Here is a 27,221-nt window from a genome sequence, read left to right as displayed (position 1 = left end):
ATGGCGTTTTTACAGGGGGCAGGGTGGGAGGAGGTGTAATCTAGCTAGCTGTGGAGTCAGTCAGTTTATAGTAAACGTCCATGTTGAGTCGGTCATCCGAGATAGAAATGGAGGGGTCTAGGAAGGGGAGGGAGGAGTCTGAGACGGTCCAGGTAAATTTGAGGTCGAGGTGGAAGGTGTTAGTAAAGTGGATGCACTGTTCAATCTCCTCATGGGAGCACGAGGTAGTGCTGATACAGTCATCGATGTAGTGGAGAAAAAAGTGTGGGGTGGTGCCAGTGTAGCTGTGGAAGATGGACTGTTCCACATATCCAATGAAGAGGCAGCATAGCTGGGGCCCATGGGGCCTCCTTTGGTTTGGAGGAAGTGGGAGGATTGGAAAGAGAAGTTGTTCAGAGTGAGGACCAGTTCAGTCAGTCGAAGGAGGGTGTCAGTGGAAGGGTACTAGTTGGTTCGGCGGGAAAGGAAGAAGCAGAGGGCTTTGAGGCCTTTGTAATGGGAGATGGCGGTGTATAAGGACTGGATGTCCATGGTGAAGATAAGGCATTGGGGACCAGGGAAGCAAAAATCATGGAGGAGTTGGAGGGCGTGGGTGGTGTCCCAAACGTAGGTGGGGAGTTCTTGGACTAAGGAGGACAGGACCGTGTCGAGGTATGCAGAAATGAGTTGGGTGGGGCAGGAACAGGCTGAGACAATGGGTCGGCCGGGGCAGTCAGGTTTTTGGATTTTGGGCAGGAGGTAGAAACGGGCAGTGCAGGGCTGTACCAAATATACACAACAGTCCCAATAAGGAAACCCCCATAAAAACAGTACAAATGGAACAAATGCTTACAGGTTAAAGTTTGCAGGGCAGAAGGAGAGCGAGAGAAAGCATGTTCATACAGTCCACTGCTGAACTTTAACTATTTCTGGACTGAACTGCTCAGCTAGAGAGCTGACCGCTCCCCTTTCATTGTAGAGTTTACTTCAAAAACATGACCACTTTGGTCTGAAGTCTCAGCTGTTTACATATGATCAAAAAGGCCTCTCAATACCCTTTAATCTCTGTACCAAACCAGTCTAATTAGAACCAGAAGAGTTTTATGACCATTCCTTGGATGCTGACTGACCTATTACTAGAGTATATATGGTAATTTGATAACATTAACATTTTTCGTTCAACAGCACCTGCGGAACCCTGACCTCTATAACTGAGGACAAGGGCAGACATTCTGGAGCACCACCACCCTTAATTCCCCCTCCACAAGTCATCCTGTCACAAAGTCAAACTTCTGCACCTCCCTTCTAGTGGTGCTGTGGATATCCAAACACTCCAGTGACTGCAGCAGTTCAAGAAATAACCTCACTACCACCTTTTCAAGGGCAATTTATGATGGGAAATAAATGCTGGTCGAGCCAGGGATGCACTCATTCCATGAACCAGTTAAGAAAAAGAGACAAAATTGACTCATGCTATTGCAATAAAATGACTAGTTCCTTCTCGACCTTTTTCTCTACTGAAGGACTTGATTCCTTGCTGAGATATAGTTCCAATACAGTGACATGCTATGCTGACGTGCATGTCAATAGCTAGTCTTCATTTGTGAGCCTTCACAGTGGAAGCAGGATATCTGGACAATCCAGGTCCTGTCCTCATTTATCATCCACAATGAAGGGTGCCGAATAGCTTCAGGAACAGGAACAGGAACCGCAAGTTATTTTCCCTTCATCACCAGGGTGCTGGTGCCCAATGCAGTAGTCCAAAATATTGGAAAAAAAGGGCACATAAAAAGTAAAGTATTGAATCAGTAAAATACTAGCATTAACCATGTACTTAGGGAGCAGGTTCCAGCAACAAAAAGAATAAAAGATAAAAGAACCCTACCAATCAGGTCTTGGAGAATCCACCAACAAAAACCATCAAGGTGTCTGACTAATTAAAAAGGTGACACAAAGAAGGCGCATAAATCTCGGTGCAAATTAATAAAATACTCTTAAAAAGCTATGAATTAAATCCAAATTTCCAAATTTATAATCTTGATGCAAAATTGTTAATTCTGAGGTGCAATACACAAAGCCAAATCAATAAAATGAAATAAGACTTGCATTTATCTTACACCTTTGATGAATTAATAACATGCCAAAATGTTTTACAGCCAACGAGGCTCTTACAAAGTAGAGTCATTGTTGTCACATTGGAATGCTGCAGTGAATTTGCTCAAAGCAAGCTTTCAAAGCCCCAAACGGACAGTGACCAAACAACAGGCATCAACATTCACACTGATGAATAAAGTTTGAACACATCATTAGCATAGCTCCCCTGCTCTCCTTCTAAGACCACCTTTATTTAACAAGTCCATTTGAGCAATCAAACCAGTTTAATGTCTGATCGGAAAGTCAGCAACTTTTACTGTGCAACATTGCTTAAGTACTATAGGGACTGTCAACCTCGAGTTCTGTGCTCAAATGGACCTTGAACTTTCAACTTTATGACTCAGGCAAGTTCACAGAATCCCTACAGTACATCGGGAGGCCATGCAGCCCATCAGGTTTGCACCTACTCTCCGAACAGCATCCCATCACCCTGCATTTACCACAGCTAATCCACCTAGCCTGCACAACCCTGGATGCCACAGGACAATTTAGCATGGCCAACCCATCTAATGAGTCACCATTTTAGGGATCAAAATGTTTGTCAAAATATAATCAGTTACAACAGATTCGTACTCTCAAAATGAGAACTGCTTTTAAAAGAAACAGAAATTCTTGAAGAAATTATCACCTGCAGTCCAGGCAACTGGTGCAATTCCCAGATCATTGAAGAGTTTTTCAGATGACATGGCAGGAGGTCTCACTGGGCCTCGACCAATTGGATCAAGTTTGAAGAAATCACAATGCACCACCTCCAATTGCCCATGCAAACGTCTTTCTAGGGACTAAATGTTTATTTCATTAGTTTAGAAAATGGTTCCAAAAACAGTTTTAAAGCACTGATACATTAAAACATCAGTGACTATTTAAAGTGGTGTATAGTAATGGAATGGAAGTCTTCATCTTCAAATACCAACTAGATAAAATGTAAACTAGAACAACACAATCACGTTTTGTCATTTATATAAATAATTTGGAAGTGAACATAGGAGCTTTGCTTAGTAACTTTGCAGATAACACAAATTGGAGATGTAGTGGACAACAAAGGTTACCTCACAGTACAATGAGATCTTGATTAGAAGGGCCAAGGAGTGGCAGATGGAGTTTAATTTAGATAAATGTGAGGTGCTGCATTTTGGAAAGGCAAATCAGGGCAGGACTTAGACACTGAATAGCAAGATCCTGGGGAGTGTTGCTCAACAAAGAGACCTTGCAGTGCACATTCATAATTTCTTGAAAGTGGAATCGCAGGTAGACAGGAAGAAGCTGTTTGGTATACTTGCCTTTATTGGCTAATGCATTGAGTATAGGAGTTGGGGGGGGGGGGGGGGTGATGTTGCGCCTGTACAGGGCATTGGTTAGGCCACTTTTGGAATACTGCATTCAATTCTGGTTTCCCAACTATAGGAGGGAGGTTGTGAAACTTGAAAGGGTTCAAAAAAAATTTAAGAGGATATTGCCAGGGTTGGAGGGTTTGAGCTATAGGAACAGGATAAATAGGCTGGGGCTATTTTCCCTGGAGCATTGGAGGCTTAGGGGGATGGGTAGGGTAAAAAGGCAAGATCTTTTCCCTGGGGTGAGGGGAGTCTAAAACTAGAGGGCATGAGTTCAAGAGGAGATGAGAAAGTTGTAAAAGGGTCCCGGGGCAACCGTTTCCACACAGAGGGTGTTGCATTTATGGAATGAGCTGCTAGAAGTGGTGGAGGGGAGTACAATTACAATATTTAGAAGGCATCTTGATGGGTTTGGAGAGATATGGCCAAATGCTTGCAAATGGAACTCAGTTTATATGGGACACCTGGTCAGCATGGACAGCTTGGACCGACGCATTACCATGTTGTATATTTCTATGACTCTATATGAGGAGCAAAGGGCAGGATGAGTATGGAGAGACATGCAGGAAATCACAATTTGGCCATTTCTGTCTGCTCCACCATTCATTCAGATCATAGCTAACTTTGACCAATCTCCACAAACCTCCTGAAACCTCTTATTCCTTAACCTTTGGCTCAACATTCTCAATTGTGGGTGTCTGACAGCCCTACCTGTGAACAAGGAGGCTCTCGCTCAAGTCGCCCCTGCACCAGAGGTGGGTAATAACATTGCCGAATAGATCGATTAGAAAATATCGACATCTCCTGATTCGAAACAAACTGGGCAAGGATGATACCATGAAGTATTATCTCATCTTAACAAGGGGTCATAAAAATAACAAAAGAGATCCAGGGATAAGTGACACCTGAAGGAACCAGTCAGAAGAGAGTGGGAGGTGGCATTAGTTAATGTTCATCAACCTCAACAACCAATTAGATATTGATCATATGTTCCTTAAATGAGTTCAAAATGAGCCTCATCTCACCTTGGACAATCAGAATATAATGCCATAATTGATCATCCTATAGATTGTGGCTGGGATATTGTTAACAAGCAAGTTTGAAAAGCAAGTTAGTCAAGCTGCCAGAAGTATTAGAGAGAGACTAGAGTCTGAATGCAGACCCTGCACCTGAAGTTGAATTGGAAAGCAAGAGCTGTAGTGATTAGGAAGGCAAATTAGATTAGATTAGATTAGATTAGATTACTTACAGTGTGGAAACAGGCCCTTCGGCCCAACAAGTCCACACCACCCCGCCGAAGCGTAACCCACCCATACCCCTACATCTACATCTACATCTACATCTACCCCTTACCTAACACTACGGGCAATTTAGCATGGCCAATTCACCTGACCTGCACATCTTTGGACTGTGGGAGGAAACCGGAGCACCCAGACGAAACCCATGCAGACATGGGGAGAACGTGCAAACTCCACACAGTCAGTCACCTGAGGCGGGAATTGAACCCGGGTCTCTGGCGCTGTGAGGCAGCAGTGCTAACCACTGTGCCACCGTGCCGCCCACTAATGAAATGAAATGTTGTTTATTGAAGGGGAATGAAACATACAAGTGAGGAAGTTTTAGTGCAGCTGTGTCGGGCCTTGGTGAGACCACATCTGGAATACTATTGACAATGAGACAATCTAACCACACTCCTCGACGGTCAATGATGTTACCATCACTGAATCCACCACTATGAACATCCAGGGGATTAGTCACTGACCAGAAACTCAACTGGACTCAAATAAACAGTGGCCACAAGAGGAGGTCAGGGACTAGGAATTCTGTGGCAAGTAACGCCCCTCCTGACTCACGAAAGCCTGTCCACCATCTACAAGTCACAATTCAGGAGTGTGATGGAATATTTCCCACCTGCCTGGATGAGTGCAGCCCCAACACTCAAGAAGCTTGACACCATCCAGGACAAAGCAGTCTGCTTGATTGGCACAACATCCACAAGCATCCATTCCCTCCATCACCCATGTTCAGTGTGCACTATATATACACAAGATGCACTGCAGAAATTCAAATATCCTCAGACGACACCTTCCAAACCCACAACCACTTCAAATCAAGAAGGACAAGGGTAGTAAATATATGGGAACACCACGACCTTCAATTCCCTTCCAAGCCACTCACCATCCTGACTTGGAAATATATTGCTGGTCCACCATTGTCACTGGGTCAAAATCCTGGAATTCCTTCACTAATAGTATTACTGCCAAACTGCAGCAGTTCAACAAGGCAGCTCATCACCACCTTCTCAAGGGCAACGAAGGACATGTAATAAATGCTGGCCAGCCAGCGATACCCACATCCCACAAATTAATAAATAAAAAATTGAAACGAAGGATAGTTTTGGTCCCCCCGTTGTTGTGGTTCTGTTCGCCAAGCTGGGAATTTGTGTTGCAGACATTTCGTCCCCTGTCTAGGTGACATCCTCAGTGCTTGGGAACCTCCTGTGATCTTTCCTCCGGCAGTTGTAGTGGTTTGAATCTGTTGCTTCTGGTTGTCAGTTCCAGCTGTCCGTTGCAGTGGCCGGTATATTGGGTCCAGATCGATGTGCTTATTGAATATGTGCTTACTGTGGATGAGTGCCATGCCTCTAGGAATTCTCTGGCTGTTCTCTGTTTGGCTTGTCCTATAATGGTAGTGTTGTCCCAGTCGAATTCATGTTGCTTGTCATCTGCGTGTGTGGCTACTAAGGATAGTTGGTCGAACAGAACCACAACAACGAGCACCCGAGCTACAAATCTTCTCACAAACTTTGGTCTCCCCATTTAAAAACGCAGTCTCATTGCTGGATTGAAGGGCTTGTCTTAAGATGACTGGGTGAACAGGTTGGACTAGTATCCACTGGCGTTTATATGAATGGGAAGCGATCTTATTGAAAGACGCTGAAGGGACTTGAGGTTGTATGCCAAAAGAACACTTGCTTTTTTTTGTGGGGGAAAAGAGACACTTAAAATAAGGGTCATTGTCAAAGAATAAGACATTGGAGCAGAAATTAGACCATTCAGCCCATCGAGTCTGTTCCACCATTCAATCAAGGCTCATGAGTTTCTCAACCCTGTTCACCTGCTTTCTCCCCGTAACCCTTAACGGCTTGATACTCAAGAACCTCTCTCAATCTTAAATATACTCAAATGACCTGGCCTCCACAGCCTTCTGTGGCAATGAATTTCATTGAGGTCTCTTTTCAAAGCATAATCTGAGATTATCTGAAGGTTATAAACATGGGGAATTCTCTTCTCCAGAAAGCACTGGAGGCTGGGTCACTGAATTAATTCAAAAGTGTTAACAGTTTTGATTGTGAATGGTTATGGGTGCCAAATATGAAATTGGAGTTGAGATCACAACCAGATTAGCCAAAACCTTAATGGCTTATTCCCAAGTCTTAAGTGTGACTTGGAGATGATGTCCACAACATTCCCATTTTCAGGCAAAGTTCTGGCTTAACTGAAAGCTACATAGGGTTGGCTGAGTAGGTTCTGGTATGAAAAGACCCACAATTGGACATGACGTGTAACTACTAACAAGAATACTTCATTTTAAAACAGGACATGCAGGATGAAGAGAATTGACTTTCATGGTAATTTAGACAATAATTCTTTGTAACATGGCTGTACAGCAGAATGAATAAACTGAAGATAGAGGTAATAATTTTCTGACTAAGGGAACAGCACTGAAATGTTCTAGAAAATTAGGATCACTTTGCCTTTGCACCCAGGGAAAAGCATGATCTTAATTCTTTTTTCTACATAAAAACCAAAATCAGGAATTGAGGAGGAGTCAGCATTCCAATTCACTCGTCCATCTAAAGGCAAGTTCCATGCATTTCCCGCATGTATCGCACACACAAAATTGTGAAATACTCAGTCTCAAAATCAAGTAAACAAGATTAATTACAAATATACCTGCAATGCAGGGAGAAACTGCTTGTCACCCTCCAAAGACACCACTCTCTGTGCTCCACCATTCAGCAGCGCACGTGTCAAAACGCCAGGCCCTAAGAATGCAACAAAACCAAACTCATCAAGGAAAGGGAAAGATTCTTAAAATGCTAACACAGATTCAAAAAGAAAGTAGACCAACCTGGATTGCATTCAAAAATTATGGCATTATCTTCAGATAGATCTCCATCAAGACGTTCCACAATTAGATTTGCTAAATCAGAATTTAGAACAAATCTTCTCAAATATCTACTCCTCTCTGCCTTGATTGTTATTTCTTCAATGTCTTCCATGTCCAGAAAGTCAAACCTGGATATCGGCCTCTGCTGTTCTTTTCTGAGGACTGAACAGGCAACTGCAGACAAATATCGCTCTGTCCTGCCACAATAGGTCGAATATTCTGCCAGCTTGAGTGGAGACTGATTTTTTGATGGGAGACTCTCAAGAAATCTTGAGTCATGTGAATCAGTTTTTAGTAAATGCTGTACTCGTTGCAAACAACCACATGCTCTACAGGTAACAGTCCTTACAGTGAAAAACATAGTCTTGTACTTTAATAATGCCATTTTGGTTGTTACCTAAAACAAATGGAAATTATTAAAATTTTAGATGAAATCAAATATATACCTACCATATGCATCACATACAAATGTAACCATATTATTAAAGTCAAAATTACATTTCACATTATTGTGGGTGAAGATTTCAATTCGCACTTGTCTCAAATGGGGACTACCCTGAAACTAGATTAGACAGTCTCAAAAGAATTAACTGAGAGAATAGAACGCAGGTTACATAAACCACTGCATATTCATACTTAAAAGATGTTGCTGAATAGCAAAATCAATGTCTAATTCTGTCTGCCTTTAACTCACAAAAGAATGAAAGTTAACAGTACTCAACGTTGATTTAAATTAAACTTCAATGCAGACAACGCCTTGACTATTCTGCATTATTAGCTTCCATAAAAATGATATTTCAAACAACATTCATGATGGCTTTTAGAAAACATGGTTAACAAATCAATATTTCTTGCATTCTTATGTTCTCCCAAAGTTTAATCTGAGCTGATTCATTTATTTAAGGCTGTGACTTGTGTGTGAAGTAATAACTTCAGTCAACTACAGATGAAAAATCATTCAAAGTTTGGGAGAAGATTTGTAGCTAGGGTGCTCGTTGTGGTTCTGTTCGCCGAGCTGGGAATTTGTTTTGCAAATGTTTCGTTCCCTGTCTAGGTGACATCCTCAGTGCTTGGGAGCCTCCTGTGAAGCGCTTCTGTGCTGTTTCCTCCGGCATTTATAGTGGCCTGTCTTTGCCACTTCCGGTTGTCTAGTGGCCTGTCTCTGCCGCTTCCGGTTGTCGACAACCGGAAGCGGCAGAGACAGGCCACTATAAATGCCGGAGGAAACAGCACAGAAGCGCTTCACAGGAAGCTCCCAAGCACTGAGGATGTCACCTAGACAGGGGACAAAACGTTTGCAAGACAAACTCCCAGCTCGGCGAACAGAACCACAGCAATGAAAAATCATTCATAGATGCTGAATATGAAAAAGCTCTTTGAAAGAGGACAATGGATGGCAATGTTGGCTGGGCTATTTCCCTTTCTAATATCAAAGTATTACCGTAAATGATACAAACTAAGACAAATATAATCCAAAAATTCAAAGCTTCAGCTGAATAATTTTCAAGTGCAATATTCAATGGTGAAAATGCCATGAATGACAACTAGCATGTTTATGTCAGGTTGTTTGGTTACCTGTCTTTGAGTTTGAGAGAAAATTACTCGTGAAAGACAAATGGTCAATATATTGAATTTGACATTTCTCCAAAGAGATTAAATTGCTCCATATTCTTTGAATTCGAAAAGCTAATGAGAACAACGTTTTTATTAGGGAAGCCAGTTATCCCACCCCTTCTTTAAAAAAATACTTATTTCCTTCTACTTAGGTTGTACTGTAGCGGCTTTGGACCATTAGGCCTTCGTGTGACCACGCAGTCTGGTGAATAGTTTTTGCCTCTTTGTTTGAAAGAGGAAATAATTTTTAGAAGCAGTTAAGTTTCATACTACTAATTTCTGGGATGAAGTGTTTATCTGAAAAAGGAAAGGTTTAACAAGTTTGGCCGTTACTCACTGGAACTGACAAGAATATATTAAAATGGCACAAACGCCAACAGCGTAGCCCACATCATTAACATACAATATGCCTGGCTTACAAAAAGCATAAAGCAGACAAAAAAAATTGAACCACAGATATATCAATACCACTTCAGATTAATGGAATGCAAACCAAAATACAAGAATCCATTGGTACTGATGATGATCATGGATTAGTAATCCAGAGTTTGAACATCAATTCAAACCTTATTAAGACGTTCGAGCAATATAAATAAAAACAAATATCGGAATTCTGCTCACTCAGGTGGCTGTACTAATGCACGTGAGTGCTTATTTAACGTTTTCACGGCTAACCTCACTGATTGGTTACAAATTGGAATTCACTGCACCTACAAAGGACTGAATACGGAATTTTCGCAATATTAACGAATATTTCGGTGGTAGGCAGAAAGAAAGAGTATCCCTGATGAAGGGCTTTTACTGCTCCTCGGATGCTGCCTGAACTGCTGTGCTCTTCCAGCACCACTAATCCAGGCAGTAAGAAAGAGTCCACTCTGTCCTAACCATCCCTCATTTAGGAGCGAGAGCAGTCTCCCTCAGTAACATTAGTTGTCTGGGTCTATCGGGGGCAACGCCGAGACATCGCATGTCGCTGCTGTTACGAAATCCACATCTCACGGTCTCTCCGCATGGACATGTTTAAATTGCGGAGAGAGATGCATCGGGATGCCCGACCTGATCGGGAAGGGAAAGGAAATACCCGAAGCTGTAGAATGGATTCAACCAAAGCTCTTGTTCGTCTGGCAGAAGCTGCTCAACATTCTGCGTTTCTCATCGCCATGCCGCCGCCATCGTGACACTGAAACCCGCGTCACCGAGTGCGTTATCGCGTCAGCACGTCCTCATACGTCAACACGTCGGATGACGTCATTCCCGACGGTTGACCCTGGCAACGCTCAAGCCTCCGTTCCGGACCTTTTCCGGTAAGTGACCGTTATTTGTTCTAACACACCTTCAATTCCGGCCTGACGGGGAGAAAGGAAGTAGGGAGTGGAAGATGGGAAATGTTTTTGTCCGAAACATCAACTATCTTGCTTCTCGGATGCTGCCTAACAGGCTGTGCTTTTGTAGCACCGCTCTGATCCAGCCCACTGCCGACGAACATTTGGGAAGATTTAGGCTGCGCATGTGCACTCACGGACCCGGCCAGACAAATGGTTAACGGTGCGCATGCGCAGCAATTTCCTGACCCAATCTGGATTAGTGGTGCTGGAAGAGCACAGCAGTTCAGGCATCATCCAAGTAGATTCGAAATCGACGTTTCGGGCAAAAGCCCTTCATCAGGAACCCAGTCTGATGATTCCTACACATGTTGCCGCAAGTTTCTGCTTTTATACCCACTTTAGAATTGTATTCTTTATTTTCTGATGGTTATCCTCCAATCTACACTTTTCCGCATTAGTTTCATTTGCCAAGTGTTTCGATGCACTTCAGAAATTCACCATGACTTATTTGGCCGCACCTTACAAACCCATAACCATTTCCATTTGGAAGGAGAATTGAAGCAGATACTGTACATGAAAACAACATTCCCTGCAAGTTTACCTCAATGGGTCACGTCATCCTGATTTGGAAATATATCTTGGAGAAAGTGAGGACTGCAGATGCTGGAGATCAGAGCTGAAAATGTGTTGCTGGAAAAGTGCATCGTTGATTCTCCTGCTCCTTGGATGCTGCCTGAACTGTTGAGCTTTTCCAGCAACACATTTTCAGCTTGGAAATATATCGCCAATCCTTCAACAACTGGTGCAGACGTGACAGGTTGAAGGACCTTTTTTCTATGTAAAAAACCGTTAGACTCTGTCGCTCGGGGCAAAGTCATGGATCTCCCATCCTAATAGCTTTGTGGCCTACTTACACCAAATGGGCTGCAGCGGTTTAAGAAGGCAGCTCTCTTCCATCTTCTCAAGGGTAGTTTGGAATAGATGCCTAACCAGTAAAGCCCACATCGCCTGAATAAATTTTTAAAAACCTGTCTGTTGTGAGGTTTTTCACTGTTGTCATCACAGTTCAAAGTACTTCCAACTTTCTTATCGTCTGCAGATTTTGAAATTGTGCCAAAAACACATAAAAATAGCTCATTAATGTAAATCAAGAAAACAGTAGTCCAAAGAGTGACAACGCCCCTACTTGGTAAAAACAATGACTGCAGATGCTGGAAACCAGATTCTGGATTAGTGGTGCTGGAAGAACACAGCAGTTCAGGCAGCATCCAAGGAGCAGCGAAATCGATGTTTCGGGCAAAAGCCCTTCATCAGGAATAAAGGCAGTGAGCCTGAAGCATGGAGAGATAAACTAGAGGAGGGTGGGGGTGGGGAGAGAGTAGCACAGAGTACAATGGGTGAGTGGGGGAGGAGATGAAGGTGATAGGTCAAGGAGGAGAGGGTGGAGTGGATAGGTGGAAAAGGAGATAGGCAGGTTTTTCAGGACATGGTTGAAGAGCTTCAGAGCAGAGGAAATATTTTCAGGACACCCGGTGCTGAGCTGGAAGTTTGGAACTAGGGTGAGGTGGGGGAAGGGGAAATGAGGAAACTGTTGAAGTCCACATTGATGCCCTGGGGTTGAAGTGTTCCGAGGCGGAAGATGAGGCATTCTTCCTCCAGGCGTCTGGTGGTGAGGGAGCGGCAGTGAAGGAGGCTCAGGACCTCCATGTCCTCGGCAGAGTGGGAGGGGGAGTTGAAATGTTGGGCCACGGGGCGGTGTGTTTGATTGGTGCGGGTGTCCTGGAGATCTTCTCTAAAGCGCTCTGCTAGGAGGCATCCTGTCTCCCCACTGTAGAGGAGACCGCATCGGGAGCAACGGATACAATAAATGATATTAGTGGATGGATGTGGAAGGCTCCTTTAGGGCCTTGGATAGAGGTGAGGGAGGAGGTGTGGGCGCAGGTTTTACAGTTCCTGTGGTGGCATGGGAAAGTGCCAGGATGGGAGGGTGGGTTATAGGGGGGCCTGGAACTGACCAGGTAGTCACGGAGGGAACGGACTTTGTGGAAGGCGGAAAGGGGTGGGGAGGGAAATAGATCCCTGGTGATGGGGTCTTTTTGGAGGTGGTGGAAATGTCGGCGGATGATTTGGTTTATGTGAAGGTTGGTAGGATGGAAGGTGAGCACCAGGGGCGTTCTGTCCTTGTTACGGTTGGAGGAGTGGGGTTTGAGGGCAGAGGTGTGGGATGTGGACGAGATGCGTTGAGGGCATCTTTAACCACGTGGGAAGGGAAATTGTGGTCTCTAAAGAAGGAGGCCATCTGGTGTGTTCTGTGCAGTCCTGCTCATTAACCCTCCCACTTACTGCTTCTAAGTCATTTGCTGACACTCAGGTTACAATTGCCACTGCTCACTGCTTCTCTTCCAAATTCTCTCACTTGCAACTCTTCTCCTGCACTTTCTCACTTTCGCTACTGTTATGGACCAGGACCAACCTCTCAAAATATTTTTAAGCAGGTAGCCCGGACTGTAACTTTGCTATTGTTTTAGGTGAGTGTATAGTGGATATTCTCAGAGTGAATTAGCTGATTCAACTGCCAAGTTTTAAACAAACAGAATTTATTTACAAAATTACGGAATGAAGCACAAAGAACAGAAAATAAAATACCGGATAACTTATTACTGATGTTGTTCCGGAAATACTTGCAACAGTCCCAATAAACACATCCCTTAGCACAAAGAGTAAAAATGAAATAAACCAGAGCATACAGGCTTGAAGTTAGAGAGACAGTACCCAGTTGGACTTGCCCCAGCAGCCTTTCTTCACAAACACTGCTGCTAAACTGAATCAAAAGCTCTAAAGGAAGGCTAGTTACACAGTTAGCTGGCCACTCCCGTTTGATTATACCTTTTTTTAAGACATGAAAACCTTAGGCCAGAGGCATTACCTGTTAAGGATAAACAAAGGGGCCCAATAAACCTTTTAAACCCAGCCTAGTTGGAGCCTGGCCAATTACACCCTCTCTGGAGAAAATCTCAAGAGTATAGTAACCTTGTAAAAATACCAACATTGTGACAGCCACACGTCTCCCAAGAAGCAAGGAGCAGGAGGGTTAGGGAGGGAAGAAATGGTTGAGAAAAGTAATGAATGGGTGGATCAGGGAGCAGAAGGGTGTGGTAATAGGAAGATAATCCATTTTGACTGGAAGAATAAAAAAGAAGCATGTTACCTAAATGATAAATGATGCAGAGCTCTGGTATTCACAGGGATCTAGGTGTACTCAGGCATGAATGCCAAAAGGTTAGTTAGCAGATTCATTAAGTAATTAGGAAAATTAACAAAATGTGAATATTTATTGTAAGGGGAATTAAGTACAAAAGGAGGGAAATTATGCTTTGGCTATATGGGGCATTAATGAGACCACATCTGTTGTGCTGTGCAAATTGGTCACTTTATTTAAGGGAGGATGTATATATGTTGCTGTAAGCTCAGAGAAGGTTTACAAAATACATACCCAGAATGAGTGGAATGTACCGTAAGGAAAGCTTGGACTGACTAGTTTTGTATCTGCTGGAATTTAAGAGTAAAAGGTGACTTGTTTGAAATGTGAAGGATCTCAACAGGACAGATGTGCAGAACATGTTTCCTCTTACAGGAGAAAAAAAACTATTCATCTAATCACTGTTTTAAATGGGTGACTACAAATCTTTTTTTATGAAAAAAGATTTTTGAGATTTTCTACAAAGTTACAAAATTAGTACAAAATAGTGTATTCCACTTTACAATATAATAACAACACCAATATAAAATTAAGAAAACTAACTACTACTAATCTATTCTACAAACTACCAAATCACAAAATAGGATATCATACATTACTAACAATAACCAAAAAAAGGAGAAAATAAATAAGTAAATAAATAACTAGATACACATTCAAAATAAATTTATATCAAGTCATAACAAAACCCGTATTTATGTGGGATTCTTCCTCCTGGGAGCCCCTGAATGAGCCAAAACCATCCCCATAGCTAAGCAAAGGCCCTAAACAATATGGCCGATATATCTGCATCAACGTAGTTCAAAAAGAGCTGCCATGTTCTATAAAATAATTCTGTTTTTTGGTGCACCATATTCGTAAGGAAGTCGAGAGGGATATATTCCATAAGTATCCTATGCCAATGCGAAAGTCCTGGGGGACTGTCAGATACCCAATTTACTAAGATGTTTTTCCTTGCGCAAAAGGAAAGGATAGTGAATAATTTCCTCCTGTATGCATCTAGAGAGGGGAAATTTGGAGAGCTCAAAAGTAGAGACACTGAGTCCAACTCAATCTCCATTCCCAAAATCTTTGCCAAGGTATTCGCTACACTATCCCAATACCTGTGGATCTTATGGCATGTCCACAGACAATGAGTGAGGGTACCAACTTCTATTTTGCATTTAGGGCACATTGGAGATACTCCTGCCTTGAACTTTGCAAATCGCTGTGGTGCTATGTGAGCCCTATGAAGTATCTTCAATTGAATAACCTGAGTTCTATTACAGATAGAAATCTTCCTAGCATGTTCCCAGACATCCTCCCACATCTCTAAGGAGATTTCCATCCCCAATTCTTGATTTCAGGTTTTATATAACCGTTCCATGTCCTTCGATACCTTATTATGTAGTAAGTGGGAGAAAGTGAGGACTGCAGATGCTGGAGATCAAAGCTTAAAAATGTGTTGCTGGAAAAGCGCAGCAGGTCAGGCAGCATCAAAGGAGTAGGAGAATTGACGTTTCTGGCATAAGCCCTTCTTCAGTAGTAAGTGGTAGACAGTACTGACCGAGGGTGTACCCATTGGCCAAAGCACACTCCTTTCCATATCCAATTTATAAGGATTAATTATCAATGTGGTCTTCTTTTATATGAAGTCTCATATTTGAAAATATCGAAAAAGGTCTTTGCTACGCAACCCAAATATCTGACGTAACTGTTTGAAGGACATCATGACCTCCCCATCGAACAGATCTCCCAAACAGGAGATATCTCTGGACTCCCAGATTTTAAATACAGCATCAGTCAGCCCTGGCTGGAATCTCAACATTCCCACTATAGGGTATAAGGCCCTCATCCTGTCGCATCATCTTCCAAACTTTTATTGTATTTAATACAGTAGGATTTTTACAATGATCCATAATAACTCTCTTCTTATCCATAAATAGTAGATCGATGAAGAGACATTTTGCTTGGGTGGCCTCAATATCTAACCAGGTTGATTGTGGGTCACAGGAGACCCAGTCAGCTACGTAAAATAACAGAGAGCTCAATTGGTACCTCCTAAAATCCAGAAAATCCAGCTCACCCTTTACTTGTGGGAGCTGCAGCTTATCTAATTTAATAAGGGCCTGACTATGACTCCAAATAAAGAAGCGGAGCCAACCATAGAGCTTTCACAGCGCCTGTCTCGGCAGCATCAAGGGGAGCATTCTCATATAGTGTAAAAGGCAAGGTAGAATATTCATTTTAATCAAAGCTATTCTTACTAGCCAGGATATTGGGAGATCTTCCCAGCGTTGAAGACCCTGTCTTATTTTCTCTAATAAATGTGTATAGTTGGCTTTATACAGCTGACCAAATACCGGAGTAATAAAAATACCTAAGTAAAGAAAACCTCCCAGTGACCACTGAAAGGGGAAATGGGATCCATCTGTTGGTAAAACCTTCTAGCAGCATGGCCTCCGATTTCATAAAATTGATTTTGTAACCTTAGACATACCAAATAAGTTACTGGATTAGTGGTGCTGATGAAGGGCTTTTGCCCGAAACGTTGATTTCTCTGCTCGTTGGATGCTGCCTGAACTGCTGTGTTCTTCCAGCACCACTAATCCAGTATTTGATTTTCAGCATCTGCAGTCATTGTTTTTACCATACCAAATAAGTTAACCACTTGAATTAAGTGGGCACAGATGTCAATGGGTCATTTAAGAAAAGAAGGATTTCATCTGCATAGAGAGTGTATTTATGCTTACCCGATCCAACTTCCGAGGCCGTTATATTAGGGTCAGTTCGTATAGCTTCCACCAGCAGCTCAATCACTAGCGTAAATAATAATGGTGAGAGAGGGCATCCCTGATGACAACCTCTGCCAACACTAAAGCTATCTGAACTTACACCATTGGTAATCACTGTTGCTTTGTGGTCATTATATAATACTGTAACCCATTTAGTAAAGACCTCTCCAACACCAAACTGTTCCAAAGTATGAAAGAGATATGACCGTTCTACCCGATCGAATGCCTTCTATGCATCTAGGGAGACAACTAATCCCAGTACTGCTCCCTGCTGACAGGCTTGTACCAAGTTCTGGATTAGTGGTGCTGGAAGAGCACAGCAGTTCAGGCAGCATCCGAGGAGCAGTGCCATGTTTAAGACTCTTCTAATGTTATTAGTTGATCTGCGACCCTTTATAAACCCCGTCTGATCCTCTTTTATAATGAATGGTAAATCCCTCTCCAATCTTAATGCCAACATTTTTCAGAGAATTCTAAAATCCATATTCAATAAGGATATGGGTCTGTACGAAGAGCAATCATCTGGGGCTTTTCCTTTCTTAAGAATGAGAGAAATATTTGCTTCTCTAAGAGAAGGCGGGAGGCAACCCTGACTGTGTGAATAATTATACATATGTATAAGTGGCCTGACTAATTCACCTATAAATTCTTTATAGAACTCAGCCTGGAATCCATCCGGTCCAAGCACTTTTTACTGCTCTGGAGCTGCCTCACTGCCTCCTGTACTTCCTAGGTCATCAGGGGGGCATTCAAGAAGGACACCTGCTCCGAGGTTAGGCCTGGGAGGGCCAGATTTTTAATAAAGGACTCCCATCTTCCTCATTCTATCCTCACAGCCCTCCAACTTATACAATTCCAGTTAGAACTTTCTAAAGGCTGCATGAATCTTTTTACGATCACAAGTCAGGGTACCAGCACTCTCTCTAATAGACATAATGGATTGGGGAGCCTTTTTCTTTTTGGCAAGGTATGCTAGATACCTGCCAGGCTTATCGCCGTATTCAAATAATCTCTGCTTTGCAAATAATATCTCCATTTTTGCTGTTTGAGTAAGTGCGGTATTCAAAGTTGCCCAGAGGGCTGTGATCCACTGTAGTTTAGTAATGGAGGGCCTGTCAACATATGCTGTCTCAGCTGCCTTCAGGCGACCTCGAGCAGACGCTGTTGTTCTCCCTTTTGTCTTTTCTGGGTCGCAGAATATGAAATAATCAAGCCTCGCACGTATGCCTTGGCTGTCTCCCACATCACCAGTGGGTTACTGGCCATGCCTAAGTTGATATCCCAGAAAGTTTTAAATTCCTGCGAGAAATACTTTATGAACTTACTATCCTTCAATAGGAAAGGGTCCATACGCCAGTGTTGGGAACCCATCTTGTCATTACTACTCTTAACCTCTATATATACTGTGGCGTGGTTGGAAATAGTTATATTACCCATTTTACAAAACAATATTGAATTCAGAAAGGTCGAAGGGACAAAAAAAAATAAATTCTGGTATGGCATTTGTGTGGATTAGAATAAAAAGTAAAATCTCTACCCTCAGGGTGAAGACACCTCCACATATCTACCAGCCCCATATTCAGATCAGCCAATTGCCTAGATCTCAGAGATATACCCGGGGAGCTCCTAGGTATCCTGTCCACCTCGGGGTCGATGATACAATTAAAATCTCCCCCTATGATTGTTAATTGGCGCACCCGGAGAGCCATCAATTTGGAGAATGCTTCTGTTACAAATTTAAAAGGGTGCGCTTGGGGGGGGGGGCAGTAAAGATTCAAAATCCCGTATTCCTCTCCAAATATTAGGGCTTTAAGTAATATATGCTGTCCAGACTCATCTTTTATCTGGCTTAGCATTTGGAAGGGAAGATTCTTCCGAATAAGAATGGCCACTCCCCTACGTTTTGAGCTGAAAGATGAAAAGAACACCTGGCCAAATCCAACCTGTTGCAGCTTTGAATGCTCCTTATCAAGTAGATGTGTCTCTGATAGAAGGGATACATTAACCTTTTCTTTTTTAAGACTTGATAAGATCGTTTTCCTTTTGATTGGTGAGTGACTCCCCTTGATATTCCAGGTGCACCACCCAAATGAATGACTAGCCATGATCGTTCATCAAGCCTGAGACCCCGCAGGAGGAAAAACCCCACCCAAAAGACATTGAGTAGAAACCATAAACAATTCACATATAAGAATACCCTTCAAAACAACTAAATCATAACAGCTAAGAACTACTCCGAAAAAAAACATAAAACATATTTAAAAGAAGACTTTCCCCCTTGTCCACAGGAGGCACTCCGACCTTCCAGTAATTCCACCATTACATCTCCCAGCTAGAGCCATGCCCTCGGCCCAGACGTTACAAAGTAGAGTAAATAAATGCCAATATCTTATAATACAGGAGTTAAAAGTGGGTGACCAACCCATCCCCTCCATACTATTACCTAGGTACACTTAACAAAACAACAACATAAGATAAAAATATATAAAATTACAAAATTACAATCCCAGCAATATTAAGCAACAAACAACAACTCAGAAACAATCCCCAATAATTGGATAAACCGAGCGAGTTATAGAAAGGAGTCAAAAGAAAAGAGAAAGAACAAGCCTTCCCATCCCTGCCCGAGGAAGTATGGAAAAGAGAAAGAGGAGAAGAGAAAACAAAAAGGGGGCAAAATAAAGTCATTATCCATATTGTTCAAGTCCTGCAGTCTATTTGAGAGCATCTAAGAATTCTTTTACTTTTTCCGGTAATCCGAAGTTATACACAGATCCTCCATGACTGAAGTGCAGTGTGGCCGGATATCGCATGGAATATTGAATATTTAAATCCCTCAGACGCTTCTTCACCGCATTGGCTGCCTTCCTTTTGTGAACCACAATTGGAGAGAAGTCCTGGAACAACATTATTTTGGAGCCCTTGTATACCATGGAATGGGGATCCTTCCCCAAAACTCTGGAGGCCTCCAGCAGCATTTGTTGAAGTCGAACTAGGATCAGGTGGGGGTGCTGGTCCGACCCAGGCCTGCACATAGCAACCCAGTTGGGCCCGCTCAACCCGCACCAGGCCCAGCTCCGACTCCAGTTTCAACAGCTGTGGGAGCCATTGCTCCAAAAAATCAACAAGCTGACCTTCCTCCTCCTGTTCGGGAAGGCCCAGCAACTGAATATTTTTCCGATGGCCTCGATTTTCGACTGCCTGTTGCGAACTTTGTGAACCTTTGCCTTTGGTCATTTCAAAATGCACCAAACTGCTGCTGGGAGAAAAGCTATTTTAAATAATTTAACAAGTGAGGTGAGAGTGCATACCCCGCTTTGCCTGGGTCTTGGGCAGAGCTCAGCAGACTCAGACCTACAGGGTTGCTGAGATCTTGGATCTTTGACTACAGATCTTTAAACTGCAACCCTAGTTCTTGATTTTCTTTTCTCTCAGCGGATCATGAGTCTCTCATGGGTGCGGGTTGAGCAGGCCCAACCGGGTTGCTATCGCAAGCCCGGGTCGAACCAGCACCCCTGCCTGGTCCTCATTTGACTTCATCATTACAGGGAAAAACAAATGCTGCTGGAGGCCTCCAGAGTTTTGGGGAAAGATCCCCATTCCATGGTATACAAGGGCTCCAAAGTAATGTTGTTCCAGGACTTCTCTCCAGTTGTGGTTCGCAAGAGGAAGGCATTTGATGAGGCGAAGAAGCATCTGAGGGATTTAAATATTCAACATTCCATGCGATATCCGGCAATGCTGCGCTTCAGTCATGGAGGATCTATGTATAACCGGATCACCAGAATAAGTAAAACAATTCTTGAATGATCTCTTCATGGCAGAAGCAGAGCTGTTGAATATTTTTAATGCAGAGGGACATATAATATTGTTTAGCAAAGAGTTGAAAAATTATATAGATGAGAATGTGCATGTCAGTTTACAGTTGGATCAGCCATGATCCTATTGAATGGCAGAGCAGGCTCCAGGGGTCACTCAGCTACCCTTCATCTGAATCTGTATGTTCATATAAGCATGTGTTTGTATGCTGTGGACCTGAAAGGTTGGAGAGTGGCAGAGTCAACAAAGGCAGTGAGTGGGAGGGATAAGGGTGTAGAGATTTGAGGAGTAGGATGGTCAGTGAGCTGGAGGGTGCAAGGGAAGTGTGGGACAGCAAAAGCAGTGAGCGATAGGTAATTAGAGGGAGCTAGCATATTTTAATTAGTTATTTTAAAACATTTAATTACAAATGTCAAAATTTACAACATTGAAACTTAGAGTTTGTCTGTCACACTTTAATATTTATTTTCTGATTAACGTAGTCCTACAAAACCCAATGGCAGATATTATGTTTATAATAGAAAATCTGATCCACTTAGAGGTATAGAATCATTGAGATGTACAGCGTGGAAACAGACACTTCGGTCCAACTCGTCCATGCTGACCATATATCCTAACCTAATCTATTCCCATTTGCCAGCACTTGGCCCATAAACCTCTGAACCCTTCCTAATCATATACCCATCCAGATGCCTTTTAAATGTTAAAAATCACACAACACCAGGTTATAGTCCAACAGGTTTAATTGGAAGCACACTAGCTTTCGGGGCGTCGCTCCTTCATCAGGTGATAGTGGAGGGCTCAATCCTAATACACAGAATTTATCACAAAAATTTACAGTGTGATGTAACTGAGCAATTGATTGTCTGTTAAGCCTTTCATCTGTTAGAATACCATGAACAGTTTCACTTCGGTTTTGTGTAAATCACAAAACCTTTTTTTAAAAAAAAGTTGCATTCTCAGGTTAGCTGTTAACAATGGTGATAGCTAGACAATATGTTGAAGGTGTTAGCCCCCTGTGTTCTCTGTCTATGCCATGATGTTTAGATTGATTCTAATCTTAAAAGTGAGATAGCAGAGTTTTACATTAATTCATGCAGTTTTTGAGCAAAGTACAATGTAACCTTGCAAGTACAAATTCACCCCACAAAATATGTGTGCATGTGGGTCTTTGTCTGTCTGGGTTGGGGTTTGTGAGTGTGAGAAAGTATATGTGTGTGTGTATAGTGAGTGCAGAGTGTCTTAAATCTGTGAGGGGGTGCATGTGTGAGTGTGGGAGTGTGTGTGTCTGTAAGGGTGTGTGTGGGTGTCTGTGTGCGTGTCTGTGTATGTGTGTATAGGAGTGCCTGTGTGTGTTGTGTGAGAGTGTGTATGTTTGTAGGAGTATCTGTGTGTGTGTGTAGTGCAATGGTGGTCACCTGCAACATCCATATAAATCTTTTCTGAACCATTTGAAGTTTCATAACGTCCTTCCAATAGGAGGGAGGCAAGAATTGCACACAATAATCCAAATGTGGCCTAACCAATGTCCTGTACAGCTGCAAAATGACCTCCCAACTCCTATACTCAATGCTCTGACCAACAAGAGCAGCATACAAAATGCTTTGTTCATTATCCTATCTACTTATAATTTTTCACTTAAACTTTCAGTTTTAGGAACACAACTACAACCTCAAGTAAGGAACTACAAAACTCCAAAATCCCTTTGTTTCTTTGCAGCATTAAGTATCATCCCATTTATTGCTATTCCTTTGTTTTGGAGCACTACATTATAAAATATATTCTCTCACACTTCTCTGTTTCATTTTCCACTTTTCTGCCAAACATACCATTCTATCTACATCTACATGCAACCCTGCATTTATCAAATATTTCTGAAAATCCATAAATAATTGGAGTACAATGTGCATTACTGGTCACTGAATTATAAGTAAAGATGTGATTGCATACGAGAGGGTGCAGAGGAATTTACCAGGATGTTCCATAGGCTGATGAGTCTTAAGATATGAGGACAGATTGAATGAGCATGGTTTGTTTTCTTTAGAGCAGTGAAGGTTGAAAGGAGAACTGATAGAGGTATATAAGATTATGAGGGTCCAAAGGCACTTCTTTCTATTAGTACAATGACCAGAGCTCATAGATTAAGGTAAGCAGTAAAAGGCCAAGTGGAGACTTGAGGAGAAGCTTTTGCATTCACAGTGTCTAGAATGTACTGCCTAAAAGAGGGTTGAGTCAGAAGCTTTCATAATGTTTCAGAAGCATTTTGATATTCAGTTGCGTTGCCATAACTCCAGGTATATGGGCCAATAGCTAGAAAATTACATTTGTGTCATCAGTTCTTTGTTGATTGAAGCAGACATGATGAGCTGAATGGTCAGATTGCTTCTGTAAAAGCAGAAAGAACTGCGGATGCTAGAAATCAGAAACAACAACAGAAATTGCTGGAAAGGCTCAGCAAGTCTGGCAGTGTCTGCAGAGAGAAATCAGAGTTTCAGGTTCAGTGACCCTTCCTCAGAACTCAGTGTTCTCACTTCCTGACTCCCCAAACATCTACAAGGGAACTGTAAAACCTGCGCCCACACCTCCTCCCTCACCTCTATCCAAGGCCCTAAAGGAGCCTTCCACATCCATCAAAGTTTTACTTGCACATCCACTAATATCATTTATTGTATCCGTTGCTCCCGATGCGGTCTCCTCTACATTGGGGAGACTGGGCGCCTCCCAGCAGAGTGCTTTAGAGAAGATCTCCAGGACACCCGCACCAATCAACCACATCGGCCCGTGGCCCAATATTTCAACTCCCCCTCCCACTCTGACGAGGACATGGAGGTCCTGGGCCTCCTTCACCGCCGCTCCCTCACCACCAGACGCCTGGAGGAAGAACGCCTCATCTTCCGCCTCGGAACACTTCAACCCGAGGGCATCAATGCGGACTTTAACAGTTTCCTCATTTCCCCTTCCCCCATCTCACCCTAGTTCCAAACTCCCAGCTCAGCACTGTTCCCATGACTTGTCCGGACCTGTCCTACCTGCCTATCTCCTTTTCCACCTATCCACTCCACCCTCTCCTCCCTGACCTATCACCTTCATCCCCTCCCCCACTCACCCATTGTACTCTATGCTACTTTCTCCCCACCCCCACCCTCCTCTAGCTTATCTCTCCACGCTTCAGGCTCACTGCCTTTATTCCTGATGAAGGGCTTTTGCCCAAAACGTCGATGTCGAAGCTCCTTGGATGCTGCCCAAACTGCTGTGCTCTTCCAGCACCACTAATCCAACATCTACAAGGATGAAGTCAGGTGTATGGTGGAGTATTCCCCACTTGGAGTACAATGTAACTTCCCCACCAAGCCATTCACCATCCTGACTGGGAAATAGGTCACTATTCCTTCATTGGCAATTGGTCAAAATCCTGGAATTCTCTCCCTAAGGGCATTGTGGGTCTACCTACAGCATATAAACTGCAATGGTTTAAGAAGGCAGCTCATCATAACCCTCTCAAGGTCAACTAGAGACAGGAAATAAATTCTGGCAAGCTAGTGATGCCCTCATCCCACACGAGAATAAAGAAATTAAGTTGGAGTTTTCCTGGGTTAGATAGTTCTGGTTTTACTCCCACACTCAAACGCAATGTACTTCAGATGTCTTCCTATGAATGATATCCTAGACTTTCCAGTGACTAGGCAATCTGGCAAAATAAGACAATGTGGGGAAAAAATTCAGAATTTTATTATTTTCAAAATTGGGAGATAATTCAATTCATGTAACATTCTTTTGTATGACTTCAGAAGCAGTTCAAAACAGTTTGATTGAGTGGAAAAATATTGCAAGCAATTTGCAGAAAGTAAGCTGTTGCACGATTAGTTGATCTGTTTTTCCAGTTTTGGTTGAGTAAAGAATGTTGGTTAGGATCATTTCCTGCAATTTTAATAATGTTGAAATATATTTCACATTCACAGGAGGACACTACATTAAGTTGTCAACATTTTGAGGAATAACTAACCTAGAAGATCACATCTCCAACGATGGAACACAATCACAATGCTACATGAAATATGACCATGTTAAAGTCTGTTGGATATTGGGGTCCCTTAAAAAACTGATTTTGTAAGCATAAGACACTGGAGCAGAATTTAGGCCACTCAAGTCAGCTCTGTCATAAGTTTCTCAACACCATTCTCCTGTTTTCTTCCCAAACCCTTGATCCCCTTGACAATCAAGAACCTATCTATCTCAGCCTTAAATATACTCAATGACTGAGCCTCCACAGCATTCTGTGGCAATAAATTCCATGGATTCACCAATCTCTGGATGAAGAAGTTTCTGCTTATCTCTGTTCTAAAGGATCTTCCCTTTACTCTAAGGCTGTGCCCTTGGGTCCTAGTCTCTCCTGCTTATGGAAACATTTTCCCAATGCCCACTCTGTCCAGGCTGTTCAGCATTCTGTTTCAATTAGATCCCCCTTCATCCTTCTAAATTCCATCGAGTATAGATGCAGAGTTATCAAACATTCCTCATATGTAAAGACTTTCATTCCTGGGATCATTTTTGTGAACCTTATCTGGACCCACTCCAGGGCCAGTACATCCTGCCTGAGATATTGGACCCAAAATTGCTCATAATACTGTAAATGTGGTCTGGCCAGAGCCTAAAATCTCAGAGGTACACCCTTGCTTTTATATTCTAGTGCTCTTGAAATAAATGCCAACACAGTACTTGCCTGACTCAACCTGCAAGTTAGCCTTGAGAGAATCCTGGGCTAGGACTCCCAAGTCACTTTGCACTTCAGATTTCTGAATTTTCTCCCCATTTAGAAAATAGTCTATGTCTCTATTCCTCGTACCAAAAGTACATAACCTCACACTTTCCCATATTGTACTCCATTTGCCACTTCTTTGCCCATTCTTCTAACCTGTCCAAATCCTTCTCCCTACCTCCTTAATATTACCTGTCCCTCTATCTATCTGCAAACTTAGCCAGAATGCCCTCAGTTCCTTCATCTAGATCATTAATGTATAAAATGAGAAGTGTGGTCCCAACACTGACACATGCGAAGCACCACTTTTCACTGGCTGCCATCCTGAGTAGGACTATATTATCCCCACTCTCTACTTTCTGCCTACAGCCAGCCAATCATCTATCCATGTTTGTACCTTGCCTCTTAACACCGTGGGCCCTTACCTCTCAGCAGTTTCCTGTGCAGCACCTTGTTAAAGGGCTTCTGGAAGTCCAAGTAAATAACCTCCTTTGGTTCTCCTTGGTTGAACCTGCTCCTTACCTCCTCAAAGCATTCTAACAGATTTGTCAGGCATGATCTCTCAATGCTGACTTTGCCTTATTTTATCAGGCATTTTAAATTATTCAAAAATCTCATCCTTCACAATGGACAGCAAAATCTTATCAATAACTGAGGTCAGGCTAAAAGGCCTGTGATTTCCTGCCTTTTGCCTTACTCCTTTTTTAAACAAGCGGTTACATTACGATTTTCCAGTCCTCTGGGATGCTCCTCTACTCCAGCAATTCCTGGAAGATCATCACTAATGCTCCACTATCTCTTCAGCTATCTTCTTCAGAACTCTGGGGTGTAGACAATGTAGTACAGGTAATTTATCCATCTTCAGCATTTGTTATGTAGAATGAAATTTCATTTAATAGCTTTAGCAGCAGTATTTAATTTTCTAAAGTTCTTGCATGGTTAAACAAAAGTGAAGAATTATGAGAAACATGTAAGTCACGATGCAAATTGAACTAGCATCAACAATTTGGTGCCAAATGTACCCTAACATAAGTGTATTGTTTATGAAAATGAGAAGATTTTGTTCTTAGAAGGAATGAAAACTAACCTCCAATGGAGGTGGGCAAGAGGTCAACAATAATCTGATATCATTAGTAGCTGTCCCATAGCCATTGGCCAAAAGTGGCCAGAAAGATGTTTAAATGACAGACCCCATAACAGGCATAATAGCAAGGAAAGGAAGGAAAAATGAAGCAAGAAGATCCCAGGAGATGAGTCACACCATCTGCTTGGGGGAAGACCAGGATACCACCAAAGGCTACTAGAGTCCACCACAAAAGGACATGGGACCACTGGGACATGGGAGTGCGTTGCCATTCTATTCCATTCTGCAGATGGTTCTGGCATCAATATTCTCATCTGTCATTGGTTATATATTCCTTTCCATTGCCTAATTAACTAAGGGTACCATATCTAAACTACTGTTCCTCAATAAACTTCCAGAAAATTGCTATAAATCATCGCCTGCCTCCATTAGGCAACTCTGATCGTGAACCTCTAACATCAGCAAGTCTACTTCTTTCTTATGGGAGTGTATAAAATGTGACTTCACTTTGAACAGACCTCGAATGGGTATATTTTTTTAACACAACAAGCAAATGCACACCTGAATTGCAAGCAAATCTTAACTATAAAATCCAAGAAAAACTTTGTTGAAGCATTTTGCAGTAACACAGTACAGTGACTGTTATGAGAGATTTACTGGTTGGATCTCATATGTGTACAGTATATAACAACTATCAATTTGCACACAAACATGGATCTCATTCCTGCTTTTTTGAATTATACAATTGTACCTCGCAGCATTTTGTAAAATATAATTTTTTGTATATTTTAACTTTAATAACTCTGCTTGTGGTATTGACACACAGGGTGTGCTGTATTGCATTGCAGGACAGTAATGAGACCTGTGTAAATCTTTATAACTACTGAAGGACTGCTGAGTTTATTAATCCCCATTAGTTGAGAATTTGATTAAACATGACTGCAAGATTGAAA

At 42.4% G+C, this 27,221-nt stretch overlaps 1 protein-coding gene and 1 long non-coding RNA gene across 4 annotated transcripts in view; one reads left to right on the top strand and one right to left on the bottom strand.

Annotated features, from left to right (window-relative positions):
- tfb2m (transcription factor B2, mitochondrial) overlaps positions 1–10,710 on the bottom strand; it is a 24,988-nt gene extending 14,278 nt beyond the window's left edge. The window contains exons 1-4 of one of the 3 annotated variants that reach the window (XM_072580440.1): positions 10,308–10,710; positions 7,599–8,034; positions 7,421–7,512; positions 2,762–2,915 (exon numbers count right to left, since the gene is read on the bottom strand). In XM_072580440.1, the coding sequence (XP_072436541.1) occupies positions 2,762–2,915; positions 7,421–7,512; positions 7,599–8,022 (670 nt within the window). In that variant the 5' untranslated portion in view covers positions 8,023–8,034; positions 10,308–10,710. The other 2 variants (XM_072580438.1, XM_072580439.1) reach the window with 2 other exon arrangements.
- Positions 10,489–27,221, top strand: LOC140482803 (uncharacterized). The gene is made up of 2 exons (XR_011961791.1): positions 10,489–10,555; positions 24,388–27,221. It is a non-coding gene; the product is annotated as an uncharacterized lncRNA (long non-coding RNA).

Source organism: Chiloscyllium punctatum, chromosome 11, assembly GCF_047496795.1.
Source record: "Chiloscyllium punctatum isolate Juve2018m chromosome 11, sChiPun1.3, whole genome shotgun sequence".
NCBI lineage: Eukaryota > Metazoa > Chordata > Chondrichthyes > Orectolobiformes > Hemiscylliidae > Chiloscyllium > Chiloscyllium punctatum.
This window is presented reverse-complemented; position numbering and strand designations above follow the sequence as displayed.